General features: G+C 34.2%; 1 protein-coding gene across 2 annotated transcripts in view; it reads right to left on the bottom strand.

Annotated features, from left to right (window-relative positions):
• Positions 1-19858, bottom strand: part of PLXNA4 (plexin A4) — a 431579-nt gene that overhangs the window by 77310 nt on the left and 334411 nt on the right. For both annotated transcript variants that reach the window (XM_072401850.1, XM_072401849.1), the window contains exons 10-14: positions 18777-18977; positions 13054-13150; positions 11952-12142; positions 7285-7436; positions 5695-5812 (exon numbers count right to left, since the gene is read on the bottom strand). In XM_072401850.1, the coding sequence (XP_072257951.1) occupies positions 5695-5812; positions 7285-7436; positions 11952-12142; positions 13054-13150; positions 18777-18977 (759 nt within the window). The remainder of the gene's footprint in view (positions 1-5694; positions 5813-7284; positions 7437-11951; positions 12143-13053; positions 13151-18776; positions 18978-19858) is intronic.

Below are 19858 nucleotides of genomic sequence, written 5' to 3'. Positions count from 1 at the left end.
AGGAGGCAAAATGGCTCTTTTGATAGTAAAGGTTGCTGACCCCTGGTGTAGGGGGATTCATTTTTTCATATTTAGAATATGATAACATATGATTACAGTCTGATACAGGAGATACCAATGATACAGAAATAAAGCATAAAAAAATGGCTATTTCAGAAATGAAAATCTAGAGTGTATACTTAGATTAGCATTTTAATGGAAAAACTCCTAAGGACCGGAGGAGAAGAGAACATCTGCATTCAAGTGATGAGTTATGCATAAGTGACAGCATATTCACAAACAATGGAGTCAGTGGCTATATAAAAGCTCTGTCTGCTATTGCTTGACTCTGGGTGACTTTCGAAATTTGGGTCTGGAAAATGTAATTTTAATTGCAGTCATAATGGGCCAATTAAGAGTTCTTCAACAATAAAACAATTATTTTACAGCCTATATAAATATACAACTCATAGTCATATAGCATATACACATATACATTATGTCATGCTCTCATCAACCATGCCTTAATAACATTTATGCATTTATTTCTAGACATACAATAAATAATCAATATTTATACCTGGAATTATTTTTGGAGGATATAAAACACCTATACATGTGCAAGTATAAAAAAACTCATCTTTTTCTGTAGTTACAATTCATTTATGAGCACTTTTGCCACAGCTGTCTTTATTGCGGACCACAACATATGGCTTTTAATGAATAATCAAAAATGTGTCCAGGCTTACATTTGATGCATCAGTTTGTAGGGACCTATGAACATGCATAGGTTCTAATAACCGATGTAAACTAGTATGGAGAAGTACGTATTTTCAGTTTTAAAGTTATGTATAAAAGAACATTTCATATGTGATTTGTCCTCCGGTGTTTATGTGCGATTTGAATGCTCATCAAACACAGGTGGAAAAGTCATAGACTTTGACCAGCATGCATTGCACTTCAAAAGCTGACATGCTTTGAATGGTGTTGTGTTGGCTGGAGTGCAGCATGTCCTGCAGAGGTGTATTAAAACTGCAGGCAATACAGGTGAAACATAGCTTTTTTTAATGTCAACTGCTGCGTTTTTCATTTAAACATATCTGCATTTGTTTAAATAAAAACCATATCATTTGACAGGAAGGCCTGCCAATATGGATCCTTAGTACCGGGATGGTACATGCTAACTAATCAGTAACATTTAAATATGTAATATAGTAACTGAGGCAGGATTTCTACCACAAAGGTAAGTGCCTACATCTAAATCCCTCTGCTAGGATTAAATGACATTTTCTTGTTTTACTGGACCTAATTTTACTTTAAATATAGCATCAAAGCATTAGTTGCCTTTAGACAAATACCCACTACCTAATGGTATACAATGAGGTTGATTTACTATGGGTAATTAGGCTATGTGTTCTAGCCTCGGTTAATGTGGTGAAAATTCACTTTGTAAGGAATACCAACATGCAATGAACAAAACAATATATACATTTTTGGGGGAAATGATTGAATGGCAGAAATCATTCTTTAAGCCAAGTTTATTATCCGTTTGGAGTTATTCACTTTGATAACTAAACAACAATCTTACCAAATCAGCACCTATATGTCCAAATGTTTACTAACACAGATCATCAAACCTACTGTAAATCTGGCAATGGTAATAGTTATAACACAATATAAAGCAATCTCGACTAATATTGACTTTGTTTATAAATAACTCCATCTAAAGCTTTAAATTAGCTAAAAATGCAAGGTAATGAATGGGGTGAGCCACCTAAACTGAGGCTAACCTTTACAGATTCGGTGCTATAAAGAAGGCACTTAGAACTTTAAAACAATTTATTTAAAGCTGGGGTTTATAAAATTAAGCAGTGGATCTTTTAATAAACACTGATCATCCTTAAAATAAATAAAAAATAAAGTTACGTTTTGGCTAGGTAAAATTATTTTAAGAACAGATAAGTATAACAGTTTATTTTTAGGAAGATTTATAATGAGTTAAATGTTTTCATAAAAGCTTGGAAATACAATGATTTCTTAAGAAATTGTTCATATACCTTGTTATTCTTGGATTTACACACTGTGGAAGAAAAATGGTTAAAATCATTGATCTAATTACTTTAAAACAACTACCACTGTATACGTCACAGGTTCACTGGGAGAAAGGTGAAATATACTGACAGCATGCCAAGGTTACTGTGGTACCTAATTAATACATATCATTATTACTAAGAAGGACAAGATGTTAAGCCACCTATTTCAATCAGTTAGACCTAGAATACATTTCTGTGTAATTAGATTTCAGTGTTCAGGGTTCGTCTCTTAGATACAGCACATACATGTCCCAGGATGTGGTAAATAACCCCTAATCAGGATGATCTAGGTTTAGTTTACAACTTGTACCAAATGATTGCCTGAGTAAGATCACGGCATGCAATCTATTGCCAATATGCTAAAAATGATAGATTGGACAAGTTAAAATTCCACCTGAATGTAAAGTGAAAAAAAACCTTTTCCTTGTGTTCAAAGAGCATGTTTGGTACGGACTACTGAGCATCTAGTCAGTCATGTTTTTAGTGAAAGTGTAAGAATATCCATTTTTAAAAGTCTAAAATATTATTCTTTTATGATTTGTGAAGATAGACTATATTGCGAGAAACTGAGGTTTCCAGCAAACCTGGTACGGATTGAGAACATTTGTCAATTATTAGCAAATGATTTTTAAGAACTCTATTTCCAGTTTGTTGGATCACCCAGGTCCTCCCATGATAGTCTATCTTTACCAGGCTTGGCGAGCTTTAATACATCATGCCCCCTGTGTGAACATTTGGCTTTCGGCTTGATACTTCAGTGTGAAATTAGTTAAAAATGCTTCTAAGATCATTCAGAATTCACTGGCAGATGCATTTGACCTGCAGTTGATATCTTTCTAACCTGCATTCGATCTGCATCAAGCAGTTTGTGCATTTCAATGGTCTTGTAAAGGAACTCAAAACTTGTTTAAAATGAACAAAGGCCCCTCCTAAGCCTTTTAAAGTGAGTGAAATTCACCAACTAAAATAAGCATTACATACTCTTTTAAAAAGTATAAGGATTAAACATATGCACACATTCACACACTTTCACCAAAATATTTCAGGGATTAAGATATAGTTTAAATTCCATACATGCTATAGAAGATCTAGACTTTAATTGGATAATATAGTAATAAGCTTGTTATGCACATGGTTGTAATTTGCTTTATTTCTGAATTGTTGTGGCTTCATTCACTTTACTTTACCAAGTTGGCCATATGAGATTAAGTTGAAATATCATATACAAAATGTTACATAAAGAAAAAAAATGTCAGAAAATCAGAATACGACAGTGAGAGACATGAGAATTACAAGGGTTGAAAAGTTATCACCCAAAAGTTAAGTGATACAAGAAAACATCAATTATTCAAAGCTATAGTTATAAATGTTTTATTTTCTATTTTCAGTTTGATCGGAAAGGAGATATCATGTTTGATTGTGTTATTCAAGCAAACAGAAAGATACCTTGGTGAGAAATAGAATAGAAATTTAGAAAAATATTATCCCAAGGTATTCTGCCACTTGTGTGTTTTCAAAAACGCACTGCCAATCTAAACTTGATCTCCAACCCACAAGAAAGTGAGGGGACATGTACAGTTCTGCTCGTAATACAGATAAGTAATTGCACACATTTGCTGTGTCTCCTTTGTACCAAGATATGGTCTACAATTCGGAAGGCTTGTCAATGAAAATGGGCATATACATTAATAAGAGCTAGGCAACTGAAAGTTAGTCAAATGATACTTTCCTTCCTCTCCTCCTGGCCAATCATATAGCACATAGCCTCATTCTTTTTATATGAAGGACAAAAAAAGGGAACATGACCAAAGCACTTGGCGGATGGGAGTATCACTCCTTAGGACAGTAATGTGTACAGTAGTCTATAGGAAACCTCAACAGTGCTTTTGTTTTATGGAAATGGACAAGCCTAGAGGGAGCATTGCCTTACTACTACCAATGACCATTTGCCCTATACTTTACCTTTTAAACAATGAAGGTATGTAAAGAATATCATATGGCTTCTCAAGGGGTAAAAAGTTCAGCCATTATCAGAAGTTTAAATCAAACTCAGATTTACTGATCTGGTGAACCTACTGTTGTATGCAGTTTATCCCATGCATTTACTTTGCTATTTAAGATATTTAGTTAATATAGTTATTATTACAGATAATAATATAGCATTTTTGTGTACCTTGAATGTTTTTTAATAGTTGCAATGGTAAGTTTAAGCACTGCTAGAGTTAACCAGATTCTTTCAATACTAGTTGATAAGGCACAAAAACATTGCTGAGCTCAGCAGACAAACTGGGTGCCAATCCAGCTCATGCTTAGTGCTATTCATGAGGAAACAAATTACTCAAATCAAGTTACTTTACCCATCAAAATGAAGAGGCAAAAGGAAATTCTCTGAGAGATAAACTCTCTTTCCTAATGTGCCCTTTTCAGATGAAATAATTAAGGAAAGTGTGCAATGCAGTCAATTTTCAGTAACACTTCACTTGAAATGTTCCATCATTACAAACTCATTAGATGCTTGTGCAGATCTCGCATGTTTTTCCCACAGGCATTCCAATGCAATTTAGTGTTAATGAACACTTAAAAACACTTCCGGATTAAGTTGTTGCAACAATAGATGTGATGAACTATAAAGTTGCATTAAAAAAATCAGTCTTCCATTCAGTGCTTTTCTCAAAGTGATTCTCTAAGAAGAAGACTTGAGTTTGAAAAAGACTTAAAAACCCCCCAGTATGTTTAATGCCTGCATATATCAGTCTCAACACCTTGTACACTTACTGTAGGATTTGATGCAGTAAAATTATATATATAGTTTATAATACTTTCAGTGAATGATTAGACTTTGTCCCAGGGTTATGAATGCTGGGTAATAAATTATTCCAAAAGTTATGTTTCCAAAAAAAACCGGGATTATGGGAAAGAACGCTGAGGCAAGTGCAGCCGTTAGCTTCTGTAAGATTATGAATTTGGAATTGAAATATTTCTTATCAACACCACACTGTCATTTTAAAAAGCAGCTTGTTGTCTAATAAACCCTCTAACTATATCTTTATTGTATTGTTTTTCTTTCATGAATGATTAATTAATTTCATGCTGGTAGCTTACTACCAGAGAATGTAAATGCATACTAAAATTACAAACATTTTAAAGGTAACTGGTACAAGAAAGTTATGCAGACTGCCATTATTTAAATCTTCTGAATATGGAAGTGGTAATTGCCATGATGATTGGTGTTGATGAACTAAAGGAATATACACTACTTAGTTTAATAAAGTGAAGCCATATTCATGTCAAGCTTAATTTATACCTAATTTACTAAGCTCCATGAACGTTCACCTTTCAAAGGTAATAATAGATTTACTAAGCGAATGGTCTCTGAATTTGTTGAGCTGGAACAAACATGCAAATCAGTTACACTTACTTCACCATGACGTCACCAGATATATGTTGTTCTTGGTACCAGGCTCAGTAAATGAGCCAGCCAGGCAACCAACAATCTCAAAAGATAATCAACATTAGCAGGCTAGGTATTTAATACTGAATCCTTTTACTGTTCAAATTCTTTCCGGTTACAGCAAAAAAAAAAAAATAGATGAAAAGCAGGAAGAAAAGAACAGTAACTTACAACAAAGTAGTAGAGCAGGGAAGATCTAGCCATGAAACGAGGTCTGCAATCTCCTACACAGACATCCACAAATCCAGCGTGCTGGCTTGGTTTGGCATCTCCTATTTCACACACAATTCTAAAAGTAAGAAAACAAAGTGGTCAGTTACTTTTTTTTTTAAAGTTTATAGTTAGTGCTTGTTAAGAATATGTAAATATATCCATAGCCTGGCCACACTCCTTTAGGCTTTTATTCTACCTGTACCCGGCTTGAATAGAAAGCTGTGCTCCTGGATACTGTATTGGCAATCTATTTAGTTATTTGCTGCAATTACACATACAAATACAAAAATAAGTTTTGGATATTGAAGATATTTAGTTGCGCATTCAGTGGCATTCAGTTGTCACTACACAACTCATTTCTATTCTCTAGACATGAATATGCTGATCATTAGAAATTGCTGCATAAATCTCATTTTGTATTTGTAAATAAATGAAATACATACAGGAACACGGCAGTTATATAATGTATTTTACTCTTAACTACAAGATCTGTAATGTTAATGTATGTGCCATTAAGTACAAAAAGCAAAACTATTTATGCAGCTAGTTCCGGTGCTGCATGTCTTGGAAGAAAAAAATTAAATCAAACATTAATTTGGACATAGGTTATTTTTAACTAACAGTGTCATATAAGAAATACCAGAAAAGAATATAATGCAACTTTTTTTTTTTTTACTTTTTTTGAATTTTATAATGGTTTTCTGCAAAATTATGAGCTATTCATGAATTCATAAATATATTGGCATATTTTGGCATGAAAATCCTCTGTGTGTTCCAGTTGCTGAGTAAACAATATAGCTGGCTAAAAAGTTAGTTGGAATAGAAATGAGGAGTGTTCTTGTTCACCACTTAGAAGGACAAAAAACAGAATGTTTAGCAGGATTGCCATGATAACTTTTTGAGTTCTGCATCTTACACTGCAGTGCAGGTGTCCACAATCTTTAAACATAGGTAGAATTACCTGTAATTGGAACCTTACTCTCTAATGCTAATGCTTGGGGTAGAGATTTAACCCTGAATGAATGAGAGTGGCTGCTAGGATTAGGATTGCACTTGCAGATAGTGCTAGGTAGGGTTAAAGAATTCAGATACCCACACTGTAAAATACAGTCTTAGTGTGGGTAGACCCTTATGGAATGTTTGACCTCCTTCATGCTGATGGCTGATTTAAACACTGCCATCAAAGACAAAGAGAAAGACATAACCTCTTAGTTATTTTTCTTTAGCTCAAGTACATAGCAATTAGGTTTTCAATTAGCTGTGCTATCAATTTTTTTTCTTGCTAACTAGAAAAAGCACACAAAACTGAATCTGTAATCTTGCTTTTAGGGCGCAATATAGGTAATATAAACTTGGATTCTCTCCTTGTTCTTTGATACACACGAACACACAAAACAAAAAAAAACTATTCAGAAGACAAGAAAACAAGCTATTAGGAGAAATGAAAGTTATCAATATTCATTCAAAATACATTCATAAGTTCCTGCTGTTTTTATGGATGACATTCATCATGGAAGACACCGTAGTATATTAGAAAAAAGAACTCACTGTTCTGCAGGAATATATTCCTCAATCAAAGGAGTACACTTGACTTCTGCCACTTTGACATCATTTTCTATTTCCCAAAATTCAAGGCCTAAATTTTCTCCTCGAATGGTTACTTTTGTTCCTCCTTCACGAGGACCAGTTACTGGAATGATCTGAAAATAAAGTAAAGCAAAATGTGGTTTAGTAAAGCAAGCTTTATACATGGACAAGAAGAACCATAGTATGTTGATATGGATAACCAGTCCAGATGCCATTGAGAATGTAATTCTTGATGTCTTCAGGACTCCACAGAAGGTAATTAGGAAAAAAATATTTGTGCAAGTGTTCTAGGCAGGGTTATTATAACATTTTTGCACTATACATAATAATATCTGACATCTTGTTTTAAAGGGGCAAACTACAACACACTACTACACACGTATCTGTTAAATTCTGTGCACTGACCTATATTTTTTAAAGAATGAAGGCATAATATTACAACAGACAGCAGCTCAGGCAGCATGCCATGCATTGTTCTACAGTGTGAAGGAAGCCCTAAACACTTCTTACTTCAGGTCAGAGAAAAAGAATCAAGGATGACAACTCTGGACATTGTAGAAGTCAACACTGGAACCTCACATATTTCTAAACTCCTATATCGAACCACTCGCAAGCCCAACCAAATGTTCTTTCTGCAATTTTATGTTACTTTATTTCCCAAATTTTGCAAAGCTATAACATTTTGAAAAAGCTGATCTTATATTTTATTCAGGTATAAAATGATCAGCTTAAAAAAATAATTATAAAATCTGTCAAACACAAATGACAGCATGACAATTTCCCACCACATGATTAGGGGCTAAAAGAGGTTGTGGAGAAGATGTAGATTTTGTAACATCATTATTCCCAGTTGCCTAAAGCCAAACAAAAACTCTTGTAGGTCTAAGCAGTGAATACATAATTAGCTCCATGGTGGAAGTCTGCTGCCACAGGGACTTGTGATAAGCTCTTATTGAGCTTTGAGCCCTACAACTTCTCTGCAAGCATTTCCAACCTTTATAGGATGCTATTGAATACACTACACTTTGATGGATTGCTTCCCTTGTTATGTTTTAATTAGTGCAAGAAGAAAACACTTAACCGAAATATATCATTTGCACTGAAGTAAAGCATTAAGGAACCTAAATTACATTTCTCTGTGAAGTTTTGGGATGTAAAGCTTCTTACTGGTATTTATGTTAACAGACCTAGTTTCTTTTTCTAGTGAACTTTCTCCTTATTATCTCCAAATGTTCTTTTAAGTTTAACTATCCTATGCTACAAACTAACAAATATTACAGCTTCAAATAAAAGCATTTGAGAATGATAAGCAAACATAGTACTGTGTGTTGAATATTTAGCTATGTAAATATAGTCAACCCCTGGTGTCATTATCCTTACACTTTTTTTTCTGCATCTGATGCTTGTAGCTGCAATTTCTTTGAATTGTAACCACCAAAAAAGGTTAGGTGAAGGTCATAAAAGAAGATATTTTTGGCTATTCTATGCTCTTTTACCATGTGCTTTTACTTAGTAATTGTTCTCAGCAATCACTACCTTCATTTAACGATTAGTCTTTCCTCTCTGTTCCCACAATTCTTTTATGTTTAGATTTAGATAGACTTTAATGATTAATAAAGGAAACCTGAACGTAGGAAGTATGGAGACTGCCATTGTGTAGTCTAAAGATACCAATTTTTTGGCTCTCATGCTGCTTCTGATGTATTTCTTTCACTGAGAACAAGCATACAAAGAATAAGTTCTGGCTTAATTCCTATTTACTTATTTTGTGTCTCTTTTTAAGATCAATGACTGATCAATTTAACCCTACTGTACTTTGAGCCTGTGCTGATATAAAAATTCTATTTCTACATCTGAATGTTTGCAGCAAGCCTAACACTTGGTAATCGCCCTCCTAATATCACTATCTTAGAGACAAAAGTTTAAAAAGTGTAATAACCCAAGTTCAAATTGAGTACTGTGCAATCACTCCTTAAAAGTCTCCTCTGAAAGTACTGTTTAATTAAGAGACATTTCCATGCTAATGTCTCTGGCTTGCTGATAATATGGCATGTAAGTTAGAGTTTAATAATTAATGAGGGAAGAGAAGGGTTATCCAATATTATATATTATTCAATAAACTAATTTGATTCATACCTCATTAATCTAAATAGGATTTAGTAACATTAAACATTTCATATAACACACTAAATATCCCTATTTCATCCTGTTGTGGGCAATTTTTCATACATTTGCCAGACATTATGTGGAATATAATTAATGGAATCCTATTATATCAAATCAGTGCTAATATGGAAGTTAATTGGTACTCGTTTTCTAATTTTTAGTGAAAGTTTAGCAGCAACATATTTTTGAAAAACTCCCTGCACAGAGAAATTAGCTTTATCCTTAACAATATACAGATCCTTGGACTCAGTGCTGAAAAGTGGTTTCATATCGGGCTCATTGGTGTATTCTTTATGAAACACACAATACATAATGTTGACTGATTATTAATAAAGGCACTTAAAGTACCATTAGTGAAGTATTTTTTCTGCATAGAAGTTGGCCAAGCAAAGGAAAAGAGTGCATGCTATATCTACTGATCGGTGTATGAAGGTGACTGATCCATTGCAGGTTCAAGTTAATGAGCAAATAAATCAGGCTGTTATCACACTGTACAAACAGAAGTGTGCGTAAGCTATATGGTCCAGTGTTGGTTGTGTCGCAACATCCAAAATGGAAAAATAGGAAATGTGTGTTGAGTAGATATAAGTATCAAATTGAAAATAAATTGGAAAGTGCTCAAGTACTAATCTGCCAGATTATCGCCAGCTATTATATTGTTCTAAAAATTACTAAAGATTAAAGCAGTATCAATGCAAATGCATTTTAAAATCCAAACAAAACCAAACACAGGTTATCTGCTTAATGCAGTCATCTAATTTGTTATAAAACAGCAAAAATTGCACTTGCAAACAAGTTCCTGAGTACATGGGTTAGACATTTAAGGTAAATGAATGTAAATGATTGCTATGGCCAGCTCAAGCACAGAAATTAAAAGCAAAGGTAATAAAGCAACTACAGCATCCCAGTTTAGGAAAGTGCACCAGACTATGTCATAGCACAACGCCCCTTCACCGCCATTTTCTATTGTTTTTATTGTTTAGATATATGTATCAGGGTGGAATGATTGAGGCAAATATTTGGTAAATATAGGCTTTTAGCACTAAAAGCCAGGTGCTTTTATGTAAAAAACAAAACAAAAAAAAAAATAAAGCTCATTTGGAAGGATGTTGTGTATTGTATTATAAACTAAACATGCAAAAACTACAACTTCAAAATAGAGCACAGCAAGGCTTTAACCCAAAGCTGTAAACAGTGAATTTTAAAACCAGACTGAAATTACTGCGTCTCTGCAATGCAAATCAGTGTCATTTTCTTTTGTCTTGAGCAAAGACATTTTCTTCCAAGCTGTGTAGTATTTCATTGCACATGGCTACCGCTTACTATATAAAGACAAGGCTATATACAAATAAATTACAATTATTACTGGAAATGGAAAAAAAATGCAACTAAAATGTACAAGCCAGCACTTTAATTGAGAAGTGAATTACAGTTCAGACACAACAGTGTAGGAAATATCCAGAGTAGGCGTCAACCAGCAAAGTCTACAGAGGTGCTTTTAAATGGGAATAAATACACTGGATCATAACAAGCTGTCAGACTTTACACCCTCTGCTAACAGCGGCATAATACTGCAGCTTTCCTTGTCATCCTCAAGAACTGTTTTGCATCAGAACAATTTTATAGTCCTCTAATTTTCAGAGTGCCAGTATAAACACAGCCAACAGTAAAGAACCTTAGCAGATTATATTTCCCTCTTCTATTGTTCTGCTGTGTTCCCAGTATTTCTTTTGGAGACAGTCTAATGAAAATCACATATACATTTTCTTAATTCCTGTTAGCTGCATATGTGCACAGTTCCAACAACTGATATTCTAATGGAATGCTGAACATTTGTAAACACCAGCATGTAAATATCCTGTGATCAGTCAATACAGAAAGCTGAAGTTATTACTAATAATATTAACAATAATAATAAACAGTATTTATATAGCACCAGCACAGCGCTGTACATTAAATAGGATGTGGTATCTTTAATATAATTACAGCACTATTTATGGCTGCATAATGCTTAACTATCATGCCTGCTAAAGTATCTTTAGCCATCGTTGCTTACTTTCCATGGACTAATGCAGACAATGCAGTCTGAAATCCGCAGTACTAATAGAAAACTCCCATTAGGGCAGCATATTAGAAAGGAATTTAAATGTGCATAGGAGAAAAAAAAGATTCACTACCATTTTTCAAAGTCTTGAAAAGATCTGCATTGTGTCTTCTCCGGACCAAAACCATTATTGGATTTTTAAGAACATTAAGTGCAAGCCAGATCTTGATCGGGTGCAATAAGTACATGATACTGTAGATTAAACTTTAATTGTATTAAAATATTCTTCATCAATATATGGGTCTTTGTTCTATGTTCCCAAAAGAGTATTAGCATTACATGTAATAGTGTGTTACTGTAAGATTATAATGTATTGATATTTATAATACTATATAGGAAGATGCTCTTTTATTCTCACCTGTGTTATTCTCGGATTTGCACACTTTGCATGGGATCCTGATAGCTCAAGCCAAGGGTTTTCTGAATGTAAGCAATGCTGCTTGAGTGTACATTTGCCTTCTCCGACACACCAACCACATTCGAAATCCGGATCAGCCTTTAAGCACAGGCCACAGCTTGGTCTCTTGGCACCGCACTTGTACAGATGAACTGTAAATGACATGCCAAGTAGAAAGTAGGACTGTAAAGTAGTGATCATGTGAACATGATTCCTTTTATAACAGTATGGGCTCTTTGCATGCTGTGCACTATGGAATATTTTATCACAATGGGTCTATTCTATAAAATAATTAAAATATATTTCTCTGTAATCTCAAGTGAACTCTAAACTCCAGGATTTCACTTTTATACAAGGAGTTAACCAACAATAGTTCAGTTTGCAAAAGAGATATTAGAGGTAACCTGCATAAATATATACAGGGTTAATATAAAAATGCATGAAATGACTAAAAAGGTCTGATTTTGTATAGCTCTCCAAGACTGGTAAAGATAGACTGTCATGGAAAAAACTGGAAGGATGTCCAAAAAATCATAAGTTGCAGATCGCCCAGGTTCCTCCATGATGGTCAATCTTCTCCAGTCATGAAGAACTTTAATAAATCAGACCGTTTGTAGCAAGGAATGTACAAAGTAAAGATGTTTCAGAATGCCCTACTGCATCATCAGCAGCATAATTATAAAAGAGACTGGACGCCTTTCTGATAGCAATGGGATACTAAAAGATAGCATGTACATCTTAAATTCTTATGTGTACGACTTTTACACCCATTTGACTCAAAACTGAACACAATTGCTCAGGGGGCAATTTATCTATTTCTTGAGGTAAAACTGCAAGTGTTTGTTATAGGTTGACAGACATGCCTTTTATAGCCTATTTGACAGTGTAACTATGAAGTCACAGAAATAAAATGATATGGAAATGTGTGACTATGAAATGATTCCATTCCAATGAGAGTTATACAAAATGAGTACTGAAAAGGTTAGGCCTTTGAGCCTTTGCAATAGATAAGTAATGTTGCCATGGAAACTGTTGTGTAGCCCAAGCCGAAGTTCCACTTTACCTTTGTTCAAAGCTGGATTGTCAATGCTGAAACTCCCGTTCCAAACCACAGTCAGTTCCACTGGGAGGCTGTCAATCTCCATCCCTTCGTAGTTATACTTAGGAGAAAAGACAAGACTATTTAGTACTGAGAAGTTTTTAAAAAGTCTGCTTTTTTTCCTTAGAAGATTGATGGTTTTTAGGAGTGCTGATTTATAAGGTGAAAACTTGGACATGGTTAGAGGATATTTTGTGCACAAATGTGCAATTTATGCGCACATAACAATAGAGTAAATTTTTATTTTGAAAATGACAAGGAACATAATAAATATTCAATACAATAAATCAGATTTGTGGAATTCTCACACAATAGATTTGACTTCATATAACGTCATATTGCAACACTGTTGATTTGCACAAGTGACATTGCTGATATATATATATATATATATATATATATATATTCTTCTTCCATTGTTGCCACAGTAAATAACACTAGGGATTTATTAAAGCTCTCCAAGGCTGGAGGGGATACACTTTCATCAGTGAATCTGGGTGATCCAGCAAACCTGAAATGGATTTAGTCCAGAATTGAAATTATTTGTTAACAAATAGCAAATGACTTTTATGAAATCAATACATTACCCAGCTTCACTGATGAAATTGTATCCTCTCCAGCCTTGCAGAGCTTTAATAAATCAGGCCCTATGTTCTTTAGGAACCAGTGTTGTCTTGCTGGTGATTGAGCGGCTGGCATGGTGTCAGCCCCCAGAAGTCGCTAAGGATTGCTTGATCTTGGGCAGATCAGAACCTAGCCTTACTTTTATAATATTAATATGTTGCTTTAGATATTATGAATCATACAGGGCAAATATTAGAAGAGCTTGACATGAGTTTAGACTTGGCATAACCTGAGAATTGGTGTGTTTATGTTTCAAAGCACTCTCTGGCTGCTATTTTAAAGATAACATGCTAAACCCATAGCATAAAAGATGAGAATAATATCTAGAGGAATATTTTAATAAATTTGTTTTTCTCACTGCCTGCATTTTTGTTTTAGGGCATAATACTTGCCTGGTAGATAAATGTGGAAAATATTGGCTTTAGTTTGAAAGCCTTTAAAAATAAATTATACCTAATACAATTACTGGCCTACATGGGAACAAGAGAAACTCATGTTCATCTAATGACAAGGAGAACGCACACCAGTCTTGCCGGAGGGCTGCCATTATCTGCTGCTGTGTTGTTTAGTTCAGTCATTGCAAAGCCATGAAGCCATATCTGCCCTGAAGAAAGTGAACATTTCAACCCAATAGACACACAGTGGCTATTTAAAGCTCTTTTGTAAAATGTCAAAAGGATGCTCCAGAACTGCACATAAGGGAGATTATTGTAGGCATGACACAAAACATCTTCGCTTTTGGAACTTGGAATGAAAAGTAAATGTAGCACAGCAAGTAACTATTTCTGTCCAATTTCTTAGTAGTAAAACCGGACTAAATAATGTGTGAAACCCAAAAAGCTTTTGTCCACTATATGTGAACCTAATTACAAGCAAGGAACATAAAATGCAAAGCTGAAAGGGTACTTAGAACAACTAATAAAAAATAAATTTTCCTTGTAACTGAAATACTTATTTCTGATTAAAGTCAGTAACCAACTTAGGTCAACCTACTGTTAGTAAAACATAGACACATCAGCCAAACAACTACTTAAAGATTCCTAGTTATTAATTGGCTACCCAGAAGTAACTATTTTGGGGCTAGTAGTTTTTGTATTTAGTGCAATATAAAATATTAACAATCAGGAAGTTGATAGGTTAGCTGTACTGAATCTATTCTTCCTTTAGAAGATGCATAGAGGGGGGATATGATCACCATATATAAATATATAAATGGTCCATATAGAGAAATCCTTCTCAATTATTCACTTTATGGTCATTGCAACTGAAAAGGGGGCACACTTTGCGTCTGGAGGACAACGAGTTTATTCCCCACATAGGAAAGGGATTCTTCACTGTAAAGTCTGTAAATATGTGGAATAGGCTCCCTCAGGAAGTACTTTTAGCGCGTTTTATAGATTCCTGTATGATAATAAAGTTTTCATGACTGACACCAGAGCCTTCCAGGGAACATCCACATGCCTTAGAGGATCCAGAAGTATTTTGTTTGGAGGAAATTGAACCATGCCTATAAGGGTTTTCTGCCCTCCTCTGGATCAATTGTGTATATATAGTTTTATCTGGAATATGTTGGTTTGTAGTATGTTTATTTCCCTAGGGGTTGAACTTGATGGACTAATGTCTTAAACTATTAGGGCCATGTCACATGGGTAATCATGAGCACTAAGGAAGACATCACTGCAGTCTCTATAGGTTCACTCTCTTGCCAGTGTGACCACTAACATTCAGTGTCCATCAGTAGAGAGATACTGCAGTGTTGGGACCAACGAGACAGAGATTCCCCAGAAGCTAGTGGAAAATTGTTTATATGAGTCACCTATGTGACAAAACCCATAATGTGATATAACCCATATAGTTCAGTAGCTGTGGAATACGAAAATGTGCACATTAAATTAAATAAAAAAATATTGTTATATCTAGTAATATCTATTTCAGTCACTGCTTAGTTGGTTTAGAAGGGAGCCATACGTAACCTGTTCACAATCTGAATTCTTGTCTTTAATGCTCACTGAGGCTAACACAGGGAATCTGCCGCCAGCTGCCTCTTTATATTAGCAAATTATTCATGTAACGAAAGGCACTTTTCAGGAGGTACAGCTGTTCAAGATGTTCAGGCAGAACCTCCAGGAGAGAATTCAGTATAGAGAAAACAGCACACAGGTTGAATTTGGGTGGAATCCAAATGTAAAATCTACCTAAGGATCTAAATATGTACTACTGGGAGATAAAGGGCAAGATATTTATTCCTCCAGGCCGTATGTTCCGCTATCATATCTCTGTAACATAATGTACTAAATCTTGGCTGAAAGGGATTAAAATTGAATCAGCTCAAAATGTTAAGAGCAGCTTCAGTTTTTCTCTATATTAGAACAGACCAAGTCCTTAGGTCATTATTCAGGGCCTTGACAAGTGTTTGTTATAGAAGCTCGGGGTTATCATTAGACCCTTATTACTGCAGTTATGCTGCAAATCCTGCAATTCCTATTTAAGCACCTCAGTACCAAGATATTAAACCAGTTTTTACAGTTCAATATTATATCTGTTTGACCATTAGGCACTTAAATGTTGATAGAATTAATGTTAATAAAATAATTGGCATTCCAAGAGTGGTTAAAGTTTGTCTGTAATGAAAAAGCTAATAGCTAAGAGTCTTTATCTGACTAATTAATAGAAAAATCTTTATATTTAATACACATGAAATTCAATCATTGTAAAGTTTGTGAAAGGCTAAACATCTAGCAGTGAAAAAAGAAGCGTCTTGTGGGAATCATGGGCAGCATGGTAGCTCAGAGGTTAGCACTCTGACCTTTGCAACGCTAGGTCCCAGGTTTGAATCTCAGCTAGGACACTATCTGCATGGAGTTTGCAGGTTTGCATGGGTTTTCTCCAGGTACTCCCGTTTCTTCCCACATTCCAAAAACATGCAGTTAGATTAGTTGGTTTCCAATTAATTGAATAAGAACCTTCATAGATTTAAAAGACTTGACGGTAATGTGTTGTCCCAATTTATCCTATGAATGAGTGCCATAATCAACCTCAAACAGTTATGCTAGTTACATAAATTATTTAAGGTTAGGTCTTTTTGATGCATAACAATCTTTGTTCATTTCTGTTTTTGTTGTTTGTTCACTGTTTGAAGTCAAACAAACAAACCAAACTCAAATACAAGTGAAAGAAGATTGATTTTCTGTGTCTCTACCAGCATACCATGATCTCTCCACATTTCTTGTGCTACATCTAATTACACATTTACTTCTTATACAATTATTTTGCACTTTGCCTTGTGTAGCACAAAGAAGAAGTGATTACACAGAGGAGAAAATAGCCTTCAGCTGACATTTGAAATCAGAACAGAAAATTAAATAAAGGTCAATGAGAGATCTGATGATCGTTATATTCACATTTTTTTTTTTATATAAAAACTTGCAGAATCCTGGCTTAACAAGTCTTTTGTTGGAATAGTTTGTGCTAAATAGAGCTTTTTAACTTGACTAAGTGAATACTTTTTGTATACATGGTTGTCTTATTCTCTAGGCATCACATACAAGAGCTTATAACTAATAAATGGTATCTAAATCCAAAAACAACAATGTCAGCTTACCATTCCTTAGTTGTGGATTCTGGATTAGTTTTCATTTTTCAGGCTAAGAATATTTTTGGCAAGTACAGAGAATACCTGTTGATCTTGCCAAAATTGCATTAGCCTTGTCACTTTCTGTACGTTTATCTTTCTAGCGTATTTACATCAATCCACCTTGTAGCGTAGGTGAACAAGAAAAGTTCAGTAATTGACAAAATTCTAACACACACCTATCTATTTATGTGTCAACACAGAACTTACACAAAATTTACCAATTTTTCTAATGAAGAAAAAACAAGTATTATAATCTTTAGTAACTTTATAGACTCATTAATTAAAATGTGTAAGTGATATATTAATTATAAAAGAACTTTATGTTCATTTGTAATGAAAGCAAAAGCTTATCACATTTTCCAATCTGTCTGGAGGGCATTACTATAAAAAGTATGCAATTTGTATTTAACTTTTGAAATCATTAACCCCCAACTTCTCATTCACAATAGCAACTTTTTTTCTTTATAATCCAATAAGCACCTACTTGCAAATAAACATGTAAGCTAGGTAAATACCTAACAGCCTAGTATAAAACAGTAAATAAAACTGATATCTAGAAGGATAATGATATTTTACCAAAAAGCTTCAAATACCAGAATGTCATGACAGTAATAATTTTCTATATTAACTTACCTCTTTAATCTAACCACCAGGTATAGCAGATCTGACTTGTAAACTCAACAGAACTCAAATGACATAAATGAGTGTATAAAGCAGATATGGGATTGCAGGCATTTGAAGATGTTTTCCAACTAACAATTCTGTCATTTTAAGTGTGCATGAAGTTATATATTATCATAGTAACCAATGATCTAGAAGTGACTATAAAGCATTATCTGTTACAAAACACGCACATTTGTTTACATGACCTATTAATTCTATTAAGATAATATAAACAATAATCAAAATGATAATTTTGACAATATGAAGAGTTGGAGTGTGTTGGAGTATAGGCAAGGACATTGCTTATTATATTAGAACTGGACTGTTGAGGCCAAGTATTCTGCAAAGCTTTTACAAGTTGTAAAAAGCTCTCAGACACAAGGTCACATCAAGGACCTTTCAGAGTCATCAGAATACCACTTCAACCTACAGATTAAAAGGCTTTCTGTATAGGTATTAATACAACATATTGTAAACAGGGGGATGAGAGCACTGGCTAGTAAAGGAGTATTAACCATTCAGCAGTACTGAATGAAGACATTGGAAGTTGAGTAGATTTTGACATTGTGTTACAGAAAAAGAGTCACATGTTTTGTGGAACCCATGGAAAACGTGTGTAAGCACAGAGGAACAAACACATTTTAAAGGAGATACATATAGCTATATAAAGTATTAACAGCTGCTAAAAATGTCAAAACCCAGTAACAGAAACTAAAATTACAAACAAAACAATACAATTTTTAATGTTTTAGCAATGTGTACTTACAGAGGTGTTTTGACACTGAACACTGGAGCTATTGAACCTTAGTGCTGGTACTCTCTGCTCATTGCCCTGGATATTAAGGATGCACTCATAACCTTTTTGGCCTGATTGGGGCTGGGGTAAATTTTTTGCCTTTAATGTAATGGGTTTGACAACATCAACTGGAATCAGTATTTTTTCAGTTTGTAGAAGCTGAGGACATTCCTGCATAGGAAATATAACATGTAAATATATTTATAAAGATTAAAATGTTAAAAAAAGAAATCATCACATAACCATATTAGAATTACAAATGCAAATATCAATTATAATTTACAAGAGATGTTCTCTCTCCACCTGTAGCCCTCTTGATTGTTGCAATGACTAGGAATTCATGTAGCAGTAAATGTGGGTAAAACTGCTCTTTTATTCAGACCTCAGTGAAAGCAGTTTGTATCAGACTTCCCTGCAAATCGTGTGATCAACAGTTCTGAATGGATGTGTACTTTGTTGGCACTTCAACCTTTGGACCTTATGGACCTTTCACTAATACTTAAACTTGATCACATTGCCCTGAGTCATGACGACATTTCTTTTTTTTACATATATATTTATATAAAGAAATAATATAAATATAAACTGTAAATACTAATGAATGTATCACTTTCACTTAGGTTACATAAATTTAGCCTTGGTCACCAGCAGCCTACTGATATATCCTTGAAATATATCCCACAAGACCACAGATATACAACTAGAATGGTCCCACTACAATTTCATCATTTCTTTTTATTCTTGTTTTTTACATTCTTGCTAACTATATTAAGTGAAAGAATCCATGAGGACAGGAATGGAAAATTGATATTGCAAGTTGTATTGATCAATCTGGAAATAATTTAAATATTTTGGTCAGGTACAGCAATAAATATATGTAGTTAGGCTATGTATTTAGAAATGTGTTTGGAGTTTATGCATGGTCATTATATCCCTATCCCCAATTTTAAATTCTTTGTACATACTTCATATATATACAAAGTGAAGCTGCACCATCTCCCAACTTTGATTTGAAAATTTCCATAACTTTTTTGTATTAGTTTTTGCAGATC

The sequence above is a fragment of the Pyxicephalus adspersus genome, chromosome 2 (assembly GCF_032062135.1).
Source record: "Pyxicephalus adspersus chromosome 2, UCB_Pads_2.0, whole genome shotgun sequence".
NCBI lineage: Eukaryota > Metazoa > Chordata > Amphibia > Anura > Pyxicephalidae > Pyxicephalus > Pyxicephalus adspersus.
Note: the sequence above shows the minus strand (reverse complement) of the source record. Positions and strands in the feature narration are given on the sequence as shown.